The following is a 14851-nucleotide window of genomic DNA, read 5'->3' as shown; positions in this document are numbered from 1 at the left end:
CAGCAAAACTGCAACCTTAGCCCATTAATATTTTCCCAATGTGCAGGATGATTTGCTGTTCATAAGTTTCCTGTGTTTTATTTCCCCTGCCGTAGGTTGATCCACTGTTTGCAGAGGAAGTCAAAGAGAAAATTAAAAGGTAGGCTCCTAATTTGGAGGTTGTTTTTTTTAAAAAAATAGAAAAATATATAGCTATATTTATTTCCTCCGAATTCTCATTGCAAACAAATCTCTTTCCATGTTGCTCAGATTTACTCAAGAAGCTCAATTCCTACTGAGACCTCCTATGTTCACTTCAGTTTGAGGTGGCGATTTTACTGAAGCATACATTTTCTGGCTCAGAATTATGAGTGTTAAGGGCTCGTAACATTCACCTTGAATACAAGACAAGCATTATGACCCCATAATTCTTCTCTGGCTTGGATTTTCACCCATGTTGGAAAAGGCAAACCAGCTTGCCAGCTGATAGATAACTCTAAAAAGAGCTCTGAGCAAAATTAGCCATTTATAATCCAAAATTTAAATCCAAAATGTTTACGTTTCAGTTTATGGATGGGGGAGCTGCAGGGGAGGTTAGGAACATTTCAGGAGAAGGGAGATTAATCCTGTCTTGCTGCTACATTGGAAGGTGTGTGTGTTAAGTATTTGTTTATTTTGATATAACACCACCAAAGTATGTGGCAGAAATCATTTTATGTGGATGTTCCTGAATTTATGGGGAGGGGCCACAGATTAGTGCTAGAGCATCTGCTTTGTGCACAGAAATTCCCAGGTTTCATCCCCAGCTCAATCTAAAATCTTTCTGCCATCCAATATCTCCAGACGATTCTGAAGTCCAGTGTCTGGAGGCCAACTAACAGACTAAACCATCTTTGCTTGGTAGGGCGGATGGGGTGCATTTGCTTCAGGAGATCTCTCAAGAAGACCTGCACGCTCTTGTGAAAAAATGCTTTGCCGTTGTCAACAGTTCCATTTCGGAGGGGATGTCGGCCACAATCTTAGAGGTAATTGCATCTGAACGTTGACCTTCATGTTGAACATTTCCTTGCTCGGCTGGTTTGAAATCTCCATCAGCTTCCCTGTCTGCCTTTCAAAGCCTGCAAAACACAGGGGCTTTCTCTAAAACATTATGCAGGAACAGTTAGCAACTTGCAGTTTCAGCCGGCCTGTGAAATTAACAAATGCTCAGCGGGTGAGGAATGGGAAGCTGTGCCCTTCGTCTTGTTGTTTGTCAGTCTCAATCAAAATCGTCAATCGTCAGGAGCGATGGGAGCTGTTGTCCAGCAATATCTAGAGCAGGCATAGGCAGACTCTGCCCTCCAGCTGCTTTGGGACTACAACTCCCATCATCCCTAGCTAACAGGACCAGTGGTCAGGGATGGTGGGAGTTGTAGTCCCAAAACATCTGGAGGGCCGAGTTTGCCTATGCCTGATGTAGAGAGACAGCCTCCTTCCTTACAGTCCATCTCAGGTGCCAAGATCAGCAGAGGGGGCCCTCTTCATACTTCCAGCACCCTCAGAAGTTCAGGGGGTAGCTACATCCTAGGACAGTGCCTTCTCTGTGGCATCCCAAAATTGTGACATTCCCTCTGCATATAGATGCACCTGGCATCTTCATGATGTAGCTTTTGTTGGATGCTGAAGACACACCACTTTACCCTGGCATTTGACATCAGAGAGAGAGGGAGGGAGAGAGAAATGGACCTACCCCGTTTTCTTGACAAAGATTTCTTTTAACTGATTTAATTGTAACTCACCCCAGTGAAAAGGTAAAGGGACCCCTGACCATTAGGTCCAGTCATGGCTGACTCTGGGGTTGCGGCGCTCATCTCGCTTTATTGGCCGAGGGAGCCGGCGTACAGCTTCCGGGTCATGTGGCCAGCATGACTAAGCCACTTCTGGCGAACCAGAGCAGCACACGGAAACGCTGTTTACCTTCCCACTGGAGAGGTACCTATTTATCTACTTGCACTTTGATGTGCTTTCAATTGGCAGGAGCTGAGACAGAGCAACGGGAGCTCACCCCGTTGCGGGGATTCGAACCACCGACCTTCTGATCAGCAAGTCCTAGGCTCTGTGGTTTAACCCACAGCGCCACCCGCGTCCCATACTCACCCCAGTAACCTCATTCAAATTTGGGGCTGGCAAAATCAACAGGCCTCCCCTGTCCCAAAATTGGAAGGGATCCCAAGGGCCACCTAGTCCAATCTTCTGCATTGCAATCATCACAGCTAAAGCATCCATGACAGTTGGCCATCCAATCTCTGTTCAGCTTTCCAAGGGAGTCCATTCCACTATTAAACAGCTCTTGCCATCAGGGAAAACACAGTGGTGGGTGCAGGGCCAGCAAGCAATTCTACTTGTGTGTCATAATGCCTGAACAATGCTTGTGATGTGTAATGTTTCTACATCTATATTTACATAATAGTGGCCATGCTTTGCGTAATTTATTTTAGCTTGACTTTTCATCTCTGCTGCCCTGTTTTAGTAAGCAGAGCCCCGCCTTGCTTTCTTGATAATCCTATTGCTAATTATTTTTTTTATCATCTTACTGCAGCGACGGACAGAAGCAAGGTATTCTTGCGTAATAAGAATTGATAGCAGCTCTCTTGGGAGACTGAGTATCCCAGCTTTTCAAGAAAAGAGGAGTTTCTAGGCCTCACATTGATAGCAAGTCACAATCACAATGTAGGGTTGGTCCTAAAAAATGCCAAAGGCTGCTGTAAAAAGATGTGTCTTCAGCAGAAGCTGGAAACTGTACAAATCTGCATAGTGAAAGGTCAGGAACAGGTCTGTGGGGAAGGAGGTCCACAACTTAGCGGCAGGAGCAAACCAGCAGTAAATCACACTGAGCAAGTGGAAGTTAACTCTTTATTATCAAGTGGAGTTAACTCTGCATAGGAATGTCAGGCCTAATGAGCACAGCAACTCTTCTTTGGTAGGTCTTGCCCATATGAGGCAGTTGCAGAGGCTGAAGATCCGCCCCTTCCCACAGCTGTCTAATTCTCCTCCTTTCCTGGGTTTTCCCCAAGCAATCTGAGACTACCTGCCAGCCTTTGCTCCTCCCACTTCATGCCTCTCCTGGTCCTGGGAGACCAGGGGGAGGCGAGGTTGTTGCAGCAGGAGGGAGAGACACCCTGGTTCCTCTCAGCCTCTTGGCCTGCTTTCTGTCCTGCTTCTGGACTTCTCTATGCCACAGACTCTTCCTGCTCACTAAACCCAGTTACCTCTTCAGCTTCTGACACCTCCTCCTCCCAGTCTTCTCTCTCTTCTCCCTCTGCGCATTCATTGCTGTCCCACCACCAAACCCCTGGCTATGGGCCTTCTCCCCTTGGCAGTTTCCCATCTGGTTCCTCCCACCACTTCTCTGTGTCCAACCATTCCATGTCCCTTAGAGGCTGCTACAGAGAACGTTCCCTCTCCCCCCCCCCAAAAAAGAGACTTTGGAGCTTGGTGGAACAACCACAGGGTCTTCTTCCATCAGCCTTAGCACCCAAGAGGGTCTATAGGAAAGGAGGTTTTTTTCCGGGTATTTGGGGCCTACGTCATTTGGGGCCATAGCTGTCAACCGTCCCTTATTTGGCGGGAAAGTCCCTTATCCCAGTGCCGTGTCCTGCTGCTGTCCCTTATTGATGGTATCCCTTAAATTTCCTGGGTTTCAAAGGAAGCAGCTCCTCTCCCTCCCTCCCTGCCGGCCAGGGAGGGAGGCTCCAACTGTGTGTTGCTTGGCTGCATTGCTCATCCAATAAGGAGTCTAAGAACGACTGGGGGGTGGAGCTTGCATGCCTTGTGCCGATCAAATCGGCCGCGTTGCCTGGGGACTCGCCTTTGCTCAGTGCTTCCCAGTGGAGAGGTGACGGTAGTTTTCCTTGCTGCATCCCCTTTGCCGGGTTGCTGTGCTGTGGGAACCACCGCTTGAGGCTTCGTTTCACATCTGGTTGACTAAAATCCCTTATTTTGGCTGCTGATCCCTTATTTTCGAGGCTGCTGGTCCCTTATTTTCAAATCTGTAAGTTGACAGCTATGTTTGGGGCTTTAAACACTAATGAAAGCACCTTGACTTATGCTTGAAAAGAAAGTTTTTAAATTCAGGGGAAAAGAAAAAAGTGGGGCAGGGGGGAAAGAAGCACAAATCTCCAGTTTCTTTCAACACTTTCCTCTAATCAGCCTTCCAAAGGCCAAAGCGTCTCGAGGGTTCCTTACCTGAGAAGCTTGGAAATAAAAACTGGATCATCGCCGACAGGCCAGATCCCCTTGTGCTAAACTAGCTTCCTCAGAAAAGAAGTGCAAAGCATTCATGCACGGAGTGGGAAGGGATGATGGAGAAAATCTGTGCGCAGAGTCTGAAACAGAACTTCCCCCATTCCATAAGGAAAATAATTACAGTACGTTCCTGTTGGATCATGCCATAGTTCAATTTCTGGCCACGCTCCTGATTTCCAATCAAGCTGCGTCGGTCCAAAGTGGTCCAGGTGCAAGAACGGCATTTTCTTGCCTACTCACTAAAAGATTCATTAACACCCCTAACGCCTTTCAACAGATCTTATCCATTGCTGGATTGTCTCTCCAATCCGTTGCTGGGTTGAATTGGGCTGCAAAACCAGAAGGAGGGAGATAATTTCTGCCTAGCCTTATTAAAAACAAACAGATAAATAAATCACCACCAGCTTCTCATTCACCTGCTAGTAACGGCTTGAAAATATAGGCACTTCAAAGTAGTAGTATCACACAATACTTCAGAATTTATTGGGGGCAGGGAGGAGGTGACTAAGGTGTTCTGTTTTGGCTAGATTTATTCATTCATTTCTAAGGTTGTTATAGGGGATAATTTGGGTCTGTCCCACTTCCTTTTCTTTAGGGATCACCCTTCCTGAGGTAGGAACTTCATAAGAGGTGAAGCCGCCCATTTCTCATTTCTTCTCATTACCATTTTGTGTTCTTTTTGGTAAAGGATTATTTTGTCCATCTTTCCCATGGGCGATACTCTTGGCCCTGACAGTGAAGTAGCACCATCTGCCTAGAAAGGAAAGAGAAGATAGCTCTTGAACAACAGTGCTATTTTAATTAGGAGAAAAAACAGCAACCCTACCTGAGATGGTCAACAGGAGGAATGACCATCTGTCAAAACCTTGTTTTCATTAACCAGGGCTGAAAAACTGCTCCAGAAAATGAAAGTGAAGCCTCAGATAGCGCTTGGACTCCACTGATTAAAAAAATAAATTCAGGACCATCTTGTTCAGCCAACACTACTTCCATGGGTGGACTTGAGCTATGAGGACGTCCAACCTTCTATCAAGAGGGTTTGGTGGACTCATAAGAAGAGCTCTGCTGTGGGTTAGATCAAAAGCCCATCTAGGACACTTACCATAGTGGCCACCTCTCTTCTAAAAAACAAAAACAAACTGTGGGTCAAGTGCAAATGGATCAGAAAAGCATATTCATGGAAGCATAAATGTTAGCCAGGCAAAGAGACAGGTTTGTTTATGGTTGAGTCAGATCAGATCAGGAAGAACCTTTTTTGATAAATGGGGTGCAGCCAAGCTAATACCTGAGAGAGACCTATCTGCTTCCAGATTGTGTTTAAAGTGGCTCACCACATGAGATGCTGGTCCACAGATTAAAGGGGTTCCTGGTTCAAATTCTGATGCAAATGCACACTCAGAAGGAAAGACTTCATCCCGCTTCTGTTATGTACCCTCACTCTCCTTGTTTTCAGGGCTATTTTTTAGAAAAAAATGTGGCAGTACTCACCATTAACCCCTCCCTCTTTCTCTTAGAATGGCAATGGCGCCTGCCTGAAAGGTGCCAGAGCTCACCTGAGAAGTGCTGAAACTGAGATCTGGCAAGTTCCTCCTGAAAAAAAAACCCTGCTTGTTTTATGCATATCCTTCGTCGCTCCCAAGTGTCTGGGCTGAAATTACCACTCACCCCATTCCCAGTTTTATGCTCCCCATTAGAAGACTGGAAATTTGTTGGTGTCCTGGCCCTCCCAGTCCAGTGAAAAACTCAGACTCACAAATCTTGTGATTTTCAGATCAGATCAGTACATTAGGCGAGTGTCAGGTTACAGAAATCAAGAGCAAGTGCAAGAGAAGTTAAATGCATGGCGCTAAGCGTGAGCTAAAGCATTAATCCAACAAGCGCCACATGCCCTCACCTTCCTTGTGAAGAGCGGGGCAGGCACAGCTATTTGTGTAGCAAGAGACCAGATTCTCACCACTGTGCAATCCAACAGAGACACCAATTCCAGTAGGTTGGCTAGGTGAGGTTTGTCCACTCCACCAGAACACTCTAGACACCCGCCCCCCAACCCACTGGGAACCTAAAAGATGCTTTTGCCTGGTTGCTCAGAAAGGGATCTGGCCCTCAGACTGAAAATCATCCCTAGGTAAAGGGTAAAGGGACCCCTGACCATTAGGTCCAGTCGTGACCGACTCTGGGGTTGCGGCGCTCATCTTGCTTTACTGGCCTAGGGAGCCAATGTACAGCTTCCGGGTCATGTGGCCAGCATGACTAAGCCACTTATGGCAAACCAGAGCAGCACACGGAAACACCGTTTACCTTCCCACTGGAGAGGTACCTATTTATCTACTTGCACTTTGACGTGCTTTCGAACTGCTAGGTTGGCAGGAGCAGGGACCGAGCAACGGGAGCTCATCCCTTCGTGGGGATTTGAACCGCCGACCTTCTGATCGGCAAGTCCTAGGCTCTGTGGTTTAACCCACAGCGCCACCCTTAACATCTCCCTTTGCTGGAAAGAATTCAGGCTGAGATGATGGCAGTTAGAACCATCACAGGAGCAAACTTCATAGAATCACCCTTCTCCCTTCCTAATAGTCAAAGAAATCATGGAATTGCAGAGCCTGCAATGCCATTTGTGGCTGTTCTGGCTGCCTCAGCATAGGCAGTGAAAAAATGCTTGATCAAAGTTCCCCTGCTTACTGGCAAACACGTTCCATTGAAGTCATTGGGGCTCAATTCTGCGCAGATAAGTTTAGCAGCACACTGTTAGCCAATTAATCAATGAAACAGAGCCGTCCTTCCCACTAATGTGTTTGTGCGCCAGTGTGCAGGCAAGCTCAAGTAATCCACTTTTTCTGTTTTCTACCCCACCCCAAGAAAACCCCCAAACTTGTCATGCTTTCCTTCCGGGCCGATTACACCACGGGGAAATCACGTCCCCCACGATAATGACAGTAATTAAAAGCACATTCTCTCCTAAGTGCCAGTGAATCGGTATGGATTGAACAACCTGGAGAGTGGATTTCTTTCTGTTGTCTGACACCGCAGTAATTTGTACAAGATGAGCCATTAAGCGCTCAAAGGCACCACATGTTTTTCAGGATTTCTGAGGCTGGCGGCGGTAATTAAAATTTCAGGTCGGGCTGGGGGGGGGGGGGTCCGCTTGACAAGTGCGCAAGCGGGCTCCATGCGCTTCCCCAGAGATATCGAGGATTTACCTCATGCCATTCTATGCTCCGGTGGTTGCTGGAAATTTCTGTCCCTCGTGAAGATTAACCTCTGGCAGATCTGCCAGTGCTCTCAAGCCCAAATAAACCCAGATGATGTATTCATAAGCACACAAGACGACCCGTGCTGGGTCAGACCAGTGGCCCATCAGTTCCATAATCCTGCTGTCACAGCAGCCAACCAGATTCCCCAACAGGAACCCTGTGTTCAGAACCCTGCTCCACAATCTTCTGCAAATTTCCAGCTCTACCTAACTAACCCTAAGCCCTTTTCTCCTCTGTGGTTCTTCACTAGGCAATGGATTTAAATGTTCCGGTGATGGCAAGGAATATCCCAGGGAATGCTGCAATAATCGCGCACAAGACAACTGGGCTGCTATACTCAAACCCCCAGGTAAAAAAAGAAGTAATGACTCAATGCACACTTGCATTGAGAGCCAGTGTTGTGTAACAACTAGAGCAGGGGTCAGCAACCTTTTTCAGCCGTGGGCCGGTCCCCTGTCCCTCAGACCATGTGGTGGGCCGGACTATATTTGGGGGGGGGGATGAACGAATTCCTATGCCCCAGAAATAACCCAGAGATGCATTTTAAATAAAAGGACACATTCTACTTATGTAAAAACACTGATTCCTGGACCATCCGCAGGCCAGTTTGAGAAAGCGATTAGGCCGCATCTGGCCCACGGGCCTTAGGTTGCCTACGCCTGATCTAGAGTGTTGGACTAAGACCTGGGAGATGAGGGTTCAAATCCCCACTCAGCCATGAAGCTCCCTGGGTGACCTTGGGCCCGTCACTCACTCTCAGCCTGACCTACTACCTCACAGGGTTGTCGTTAGGATAAAATGGGGAGGAGAACTCCATGTGCCACCTTGAACTCCTTTCAGGAAAGGTGGGGTATAAATGCAAATAATAATAATAATAATAAATGCTGAAATTTAAGCCTACATAGGTTGGGGTTATGGTATTCAGTGGTGAAGGATATGATCACCATTGATATCAAATGACACGTAATTCATGTTGGGTTCCCTCCTATTTGTATTGCGTTTCCTTTGCACTGAAGTGAATGGCGTGGAATAATGTGATAATTACCTAATAGTTACCCATCTTCAAATCAAATCAAATATCTTTAATACGGTCAGTGACCAGGAAGCAATTTATAAAAATATGACATTAAAAGTAGTATTGTGCTACAAATAACAGTAGAAATATGGCCAATTCACAGAATTGGTGCTTATATTTATGACCAGGTTTCGACTTTTAAAGTTTTAAAAATTCAATTCAGTTACCCATCTTCATTATGACTAGCATTGTTCTGCTGTAATTCGGTTTCCAACAAAAACCGTTATTCACCTCACTTTCTGTATTATTATCTAATTTATTTCATAAAGTTCTGCCACAACAGACAGCAAGCCAAATGACATATTTCCTTCAGAAGCCGAACTGTAGCAGAACGGAAGCGCTGCTGTATGTGACAAAAATGGCTCAGAATGGAAATTGACGCCTTCCTACCTCCCTACTTTTAGGGGAAGAGAGTTCTGCATCCTCAAATCAGTTTCCCACAATACCGCTGAGCAGTTCTACATCAGACACTCCAGGGTATTTGGGGAAACCTCAGGTGGCTGGCAGCTTTGAAAACCTGGCCGCTGCCAGCGAATAAGCCTGTGGCCAGGGAAACAGATTTGTGGGGAGGTCAAAGCAGTACCAACTCCAGCAAGGGCAGGGTGGGTTTATTGCCAGTGGGGTCCTGCCAGGCACCTGGGTACTAGCAGCTACTTAAGAATGGTGATGGGACAGATGGAAGTCTCCAGGGGAGACCTTGGACAATACCTGAAAGGGGCCTGAAGGATGGATCACATTTTAAAGAATGGGGAAGGGCTGTGGTTCCAAGGTAGAACACCTTATTTGCCTGTAGAAGGCCCCAGGTTCACCCCCCACCATCTCCAGGTAGGACTTTGCAAGATCCCCTGTCTGAAATCCTAGGGAGCCCCTAGTGGTCAGCGCAGACAGTACTGACCTGGATGGACCGATGATGATGATGATATATTAAATTTGTTAGTCACTTTATCTTGTCCAAGGCAACCCACAACAACCAACCAATCATCAAACGAGCAACCACACAGAGAAACATTAAAACCAAAGGGAAACTGAAACGCATTAAAAACAACTAAAAGGCCACAGAGACTTAAATGCCAAAGGCCTGGTTATAGAGTAAATTTTTTGCCTGTCACTGAAAGATATATAAGAATGGCGCAGGTGAACCTCCCTGGGGAATTGTTGTTGTTGTTGTTGTTGTTGTTGTTGTTGTTTAGTCATGTCCGACTCTTCTTGACCCCATGGACCAGAGCACACCAGGCACTCCTGTCTTCCACTGCCTCCCACATTTTGGTCAAACTCATGTTAGTAACTTCGAGAACACTCTCCAACCATCTCGTCCTCCATCCTCCCCTTCTCCTTGTGCCCTCCATCTATAATACGCGTGACTTCTTTTGAGTCATGACAAAGCAGTCTCTCATTTATTAACATTTTAATTGAATTTGCAGGTGCTAATATCCTGCAGCAACAAACTGCAATGTCCACCTTAGATCTCCATCATACCTGCAGACATTTCTTCATTAAGTTCTGGGGCAATTGCTCCTCTCTGCCTCCCGCAGTTTGGTCAAACTCATGCTGGTAGCTTCGAGAACACTGTCCAACCATCTCGTCCTCCGTCCTCCCCTTCTCTTTGTGCCCTCCATCTATCCCAACATCAGGGTCTTTTCCAGGGAGTCTTCTCTTCTCATGAGGTGGCCTCAGCTTCAGGATCTGTCCTTCCAGTGAGCGCTCAGGGCTGATTTCCTTCAGAATGGAGAGGTTTGATCTTCTTGCAGTCCATGTGACTCTCAAGAGTCTCCTCCAGTGCCATAATTCAAAAGCATCAATTCTTCAGTGATCACCCATTCTTTATGGTCCTGCTCTCACTTCCATACATCACTACTGGGAAAGCCATAGCATTCCACAAATGGGGAGCCACCACAGAACAGGCCTGTTCTTTTGTTGCCACCCTCTAGACCTCTTGTGGAGGAGGCACATGAGGAAGACACTCTGTGCCACCGAGGCTACTCAAGCATGGATTCAGAAGTACCCCCAAACTATGTACCTGCTCCTTCAGAGGGAGTGCAACCACATCAAGAGCGGGCAATATCCCATCCATCCAGTCTTGGTCCAAGGGGTCAAATATTTAAGGCAGCTTCCTAGGTTCTAACTCCCATCTGGTTAGTGTTTAGTATTCTAAAGGCAACTGGCACCCAGGTAGCAGCAAGAACAGCAGCAAAACCCAACTATCACTTTGATTTTAAGTCCCCAGCATGTCTCCTTCGCACGCAACCTTTGCTTTTGAAGCTTCACCCTATATCCCAATTAACTGGTAGTCTTAATTAGGCTTGGAAAGGAGGAGTGTGTGAGAGTATTAATCCTGTTGATTCTATAAATTAAATTCTGGCCTCCAAAAATCAGCTAAGTGCAGTAATAACGTGCTCCGTAAAGAAAAGAAAAAACCGAACACCAAGAGATTAAATAAAACTGGAGAGTGTAAAATGCATTTTTGTTCAGAGTGCCTATGATTAATGCATACTATTAAGTCAAGTCTGAGGAAGGTAGATTCTCTGTTTTCATTAGACTTTGGCAGTCGCGCTTCCCTTACCCCTGACCCTCCTCCCACCCCACCCCCCTTCCAATAAAACGATTGTGCCTAACATTTTTCTCCCTGGAGAGTTCATTGTTCCCCGCGGTCTTCACAAATGAATCTCTTTGTTAACAAATGCAATTGGTTTTTCCGGGAAAAAGGTACTTGTATCAACGTGGAACTCACCTCCGCACCCCTGGTGTGCGTTGGAGAGACAGAACGGCTTGATCTCAGGCAGAGGTTGCTTATTGCCCATAGATCTTGAGTCTGCAAGTTCGGCTAGTCCTTCGTGGCCTCCGTACAGGAATGTTCCTGAACATTAAACAACTTTGGATACTGGTCTTACACCTCCTTCATAAAAGCATGCCCCAAATGTGGGAAGAGACTGGATCGAGCTGGTGGGCCAGATCCTGCACTCCCTCACCCTCCCTAGGTTTATTGTGGGGGTGACACTGGTGAGAGATGGCATTGTGCAATTGATAGCCACAACAGAATCCTCCCTGACCACCAGCCCTGCCTTTTTATTTGAGGAAGAAGGATTGCATGCTGAAAGGATTTTAGACCATCCCTTGACCGTCGCCGGAAAGGAGAACCTGCCGAAGTTTGAAAAGCAAGTTCTGTTTCAGGGGTGGCAAACCTCAGGTCCTTGTGCAATATGTGGCCCTCCATGCTCTCTGTCTGGCCCTCAGGATTCTCCCCAGGCCACGCCCCTCACCGGCCTGCACTGCACCTTCTTGACTGTTTTTGCCTCCCTGGAATGTGTTGTTTTATTCATTTGCATGTGTGTGTGTGTGTCGTTTTTTTTCTGCACAAAGGCACACGGAAGCAAAGATTATGTGTTCTGAAAACTGTTATTCTTGCAGTACACATCCTATTATGATTTCATTCTTAGTAAGTATCCAATACATTTTAATCATCAGTGCTATTCTTTCTGCATTTGCTACCTTTCATCTCACCTGCGAAGAAATGTTAAAGCTATTGTATGTGATAATTCTGCTCCGTATATGTCATAAAAGGAGACCCTAATCTTTCAGATTGCCCCTGCGTTTGCCTCCTTCCCTCAGTCTAACCTATTCAGTTAATTTTGCAATCGCTGGGTCGTATTGTGCTTCCATTCTCTTTTTACTGTTGGCATCTTAGAAGAAAATGTTCTTGAACTTGGTGATAATGCCTCTTCCTGGCTTGGATGGAGGACAGAGAAGCGTGTTTATAGACACGTTGGACCAACCTTCCCCAACCTGGTGCCCTTCAGATGTTTTAGGCACAACTCACACAATCCTATCCAGCACAATCAGGAAGCAGTCGCCCAAAACATCTCGAGGGAGCCAGGTTGGGCTCAGGCTTCTACATGGCTGGAATTGAGCCAGTTTCAAAGTGGTAAGAATTGCATTCATTAAAGCCCCGCTTTTGTCTCTGTTCCATGGCAGGCAGCCCCTGGAAAGCCCTTCCCCTTAACCTGCCCTCTTCCATAGACCAGAGGCAGAACACCTGCTTTTCATGCAGGAGGTCCCAGGTTAGGTCCATGGCATCTTCAGGTAGGTCTGGAAACGCTGCGGCCTCAAATCCTGGAGAACCTCTTGCCAGTCCATGTAGACAATACTGCGCTTGATGATCTGACAATCTGTAAGGCCGCTGTTCCTGTTCCCTTGCGACGTGGCAAGTTGATAGAGTGTAATCTCCTTTGAGTCCTTTTGGATATTGGCAGTGGGATAATAACAACAGCTATTTCTCACCTTTTCAGGAGTTTGTCCAGCTGTCTAAAAGCCTGATCGGCGACCCATTTCTGCACAAAGAGATTGTAATGAAGGCAAAGGAGTACGTCACAAAGCACCACTCATGGGAACACGAAAGGAAAGCGTATCAGAACCTTGTGCTGATGCTTCAGTGACGCACTTTGCGTCAAGATACAGGAACCCAGCATGGATGGATCAAACCAGCCAAGCCGATCAGATTTTTGTGATTAATGACACTTACTGATTTCCCCCCTATCACCTGCTCTCTGTGGTACCAGTTGAAATGTACCATACAGTGGACACTAGAATGATTGCAGGGGGTTTTTTTCCATGAGAGGACAATATTCACAGATATGGATAATCAGTGATGCATCAATATGATACGTTTTCTTGGAATTATATGCATGCACACCTATGCGTAACACATTCAGATGCAAACACATGCACACTAGGAATGCCGTTGGATCATGGAAATCATTCTCGGTTTGACTTATGGGCCTAGTTCCAGAGAAAGCAAGTTAGGCAGTGGTCCCATTGGAATGAGGAGGTCGAGTTAATTATGATTGTTTCATTCATGTCCTGTTCATTTCCATGGGACTTCAGTGGCTGTGGTTCGTTTACTGACCACACCCTTAATCAGTTAATCCATCGTGTGTGTAAAAACACTTGTTTTAAAGGGGGGAGGGGACCAGAACTTTCCTCCTAGTGCTAACAACAGCAGGGGAGGAGTCAAACTACAGTTCTGCAGTCTCAATAATTATGACTCTTCCCCATACCACATCCACGGTTTCTGTTTTATTTTTTACGTGCCCTTAAGCTGGGCCATAACAAACACTTTGAAAGGGTGTCTCTCTTGGGTGTAACTGAACAGATGCCATACAGCAAAGACATACAGCTGCTTTGACTTTGCTCCTGCCAAGACATTCCACTAACAATGTTGGCTGGGGCAAGGGTGTCACTCTGACATGTCCACCGGGAAGGGGGGGGGTCGTATTTATATTGATTGATGTCCACATCTTGAGTTGGAGTTTATTTCTTCAAGTTGATGTTTACACCAGCTTCACATTTCCTGGAAACTGGTTGCTACCTCAGAATATAATAATTGCAATACTGCATTTTTGTGGAGCCTCATAAATCTCCTTCGTGTTTGGCCGCGAGAAGCTCAGGCTCCATAGAAGGGAAGTGGCGAGAAATTTGTATTCAGTACTTTGTGCAAATTTCGGATGCTTTATTTTATTATTTTTGTCCTCTGAATCGCATAGTCGTTGGCACCATTGAGCACATTGTAATAGGACTCTGCATTTGCAAAAGGGAATTAAAGGAGGGCTCTTGTGCCTGCAAATCTCGAAAGCAATTGTGATTCATTTCCCAGCGGTAAAAGTAATGCGTTTGTTTCTCCCTCCACTTCACCATCACCACCAACCCCCAACCCCCCAAAAAAATCTGGCTATGAGATATCTATCTATCTATCTATCATCTATCTATCTATCATCTATCTATCTATCTATCATCTATCATCTATCTATCTATCATCTATCTATCTCTATCTATCTATCATCTATCTATCTATCATCTATCTATCTCTATCTATCTATCTATCATCTATCTATCTATCATCTATCTATCATCTATCTATCTATCTATCTATCTATCTATCTATCTATCGTTTTATGAAGCTTTAAGTACATCCTGTTAGGGAAACTATACTTGAAGACCCTGTTTTGGAGCTCGTCAAGTTATTCCTTGTGATTAGTAAAATGTGGTTGGCGAGGGGGGATGTGACTGTGCACAGTGATTTCTGTAAAACTTGCGTTTCCATGGGCATCGAGGGACTTCATTGTATCATGTAGGGTGGATTTGATTTAAATCAAATCTATTTAAATCACGATTTAAATCACTAGTCAGTAAGACTTGATTTAAAACTCTCTTCTTTTTTTACAGAAAGACTCATTCTTGCTGGTATAATCTTAATGTTTACAACCAGATG

At 45.8% G+C, this 14851-nt stretch overlaps 1 protein-coding gene across 7 annotated transcripts in view; it reads left to right on the top strand.

The window, feature by feature from the left end:
• GLT1D1 (glycosyltransferase 1 domain containing 1) overlaps positions 1-13509 on the top strand; it is a 59038-nt gene extending 45529 nt beyond the window's left edge. For 4 of the 7 annotated variants that reach the window (XM_053370023.1, XM_053370019.1, XM_053370020.1 and 1 more), the window contains 4 exons: positions 96-139; positions 884-1004; positions 7765-7863; positions 12873-13509. In XM_053370023.1, coding sequence (XP_053225998.1) covers positions 96-139; positions 884-1004; positions 7765-7863; positions 12873-13019 — 411 coding nt within the window. In that variant the 3' untranslated portion in view covers positions 13020-13509. The other 3 variants (XM_053370021.1, XM_053370017.1, XM_053370022.1) reach the window with 3 other exon arrangements.
• The last annotated feature ends 1342 nt before the right edge of the window (positions 13510-14851 follow it).

This window comes from Podarcis raffonei, chromosome 16 (assembly GCF_027172205.1).
Source record: "Podarcis raffonei isolate rPodRaf1 chromosome 16, rPodRaf1.pri, whole genome shotgun sequence".
NCBI lineage: Eukaryota > Metazoa > Chordata > Lepidosauria > Squamata > Lacertidae > Podarcis > Podarcis raffonei.
The sequence above is the reverse complement of the archived record's forward strand: the minus strand, read 5'-3'. Positions and strand labels throughout refer to the sequence as shown.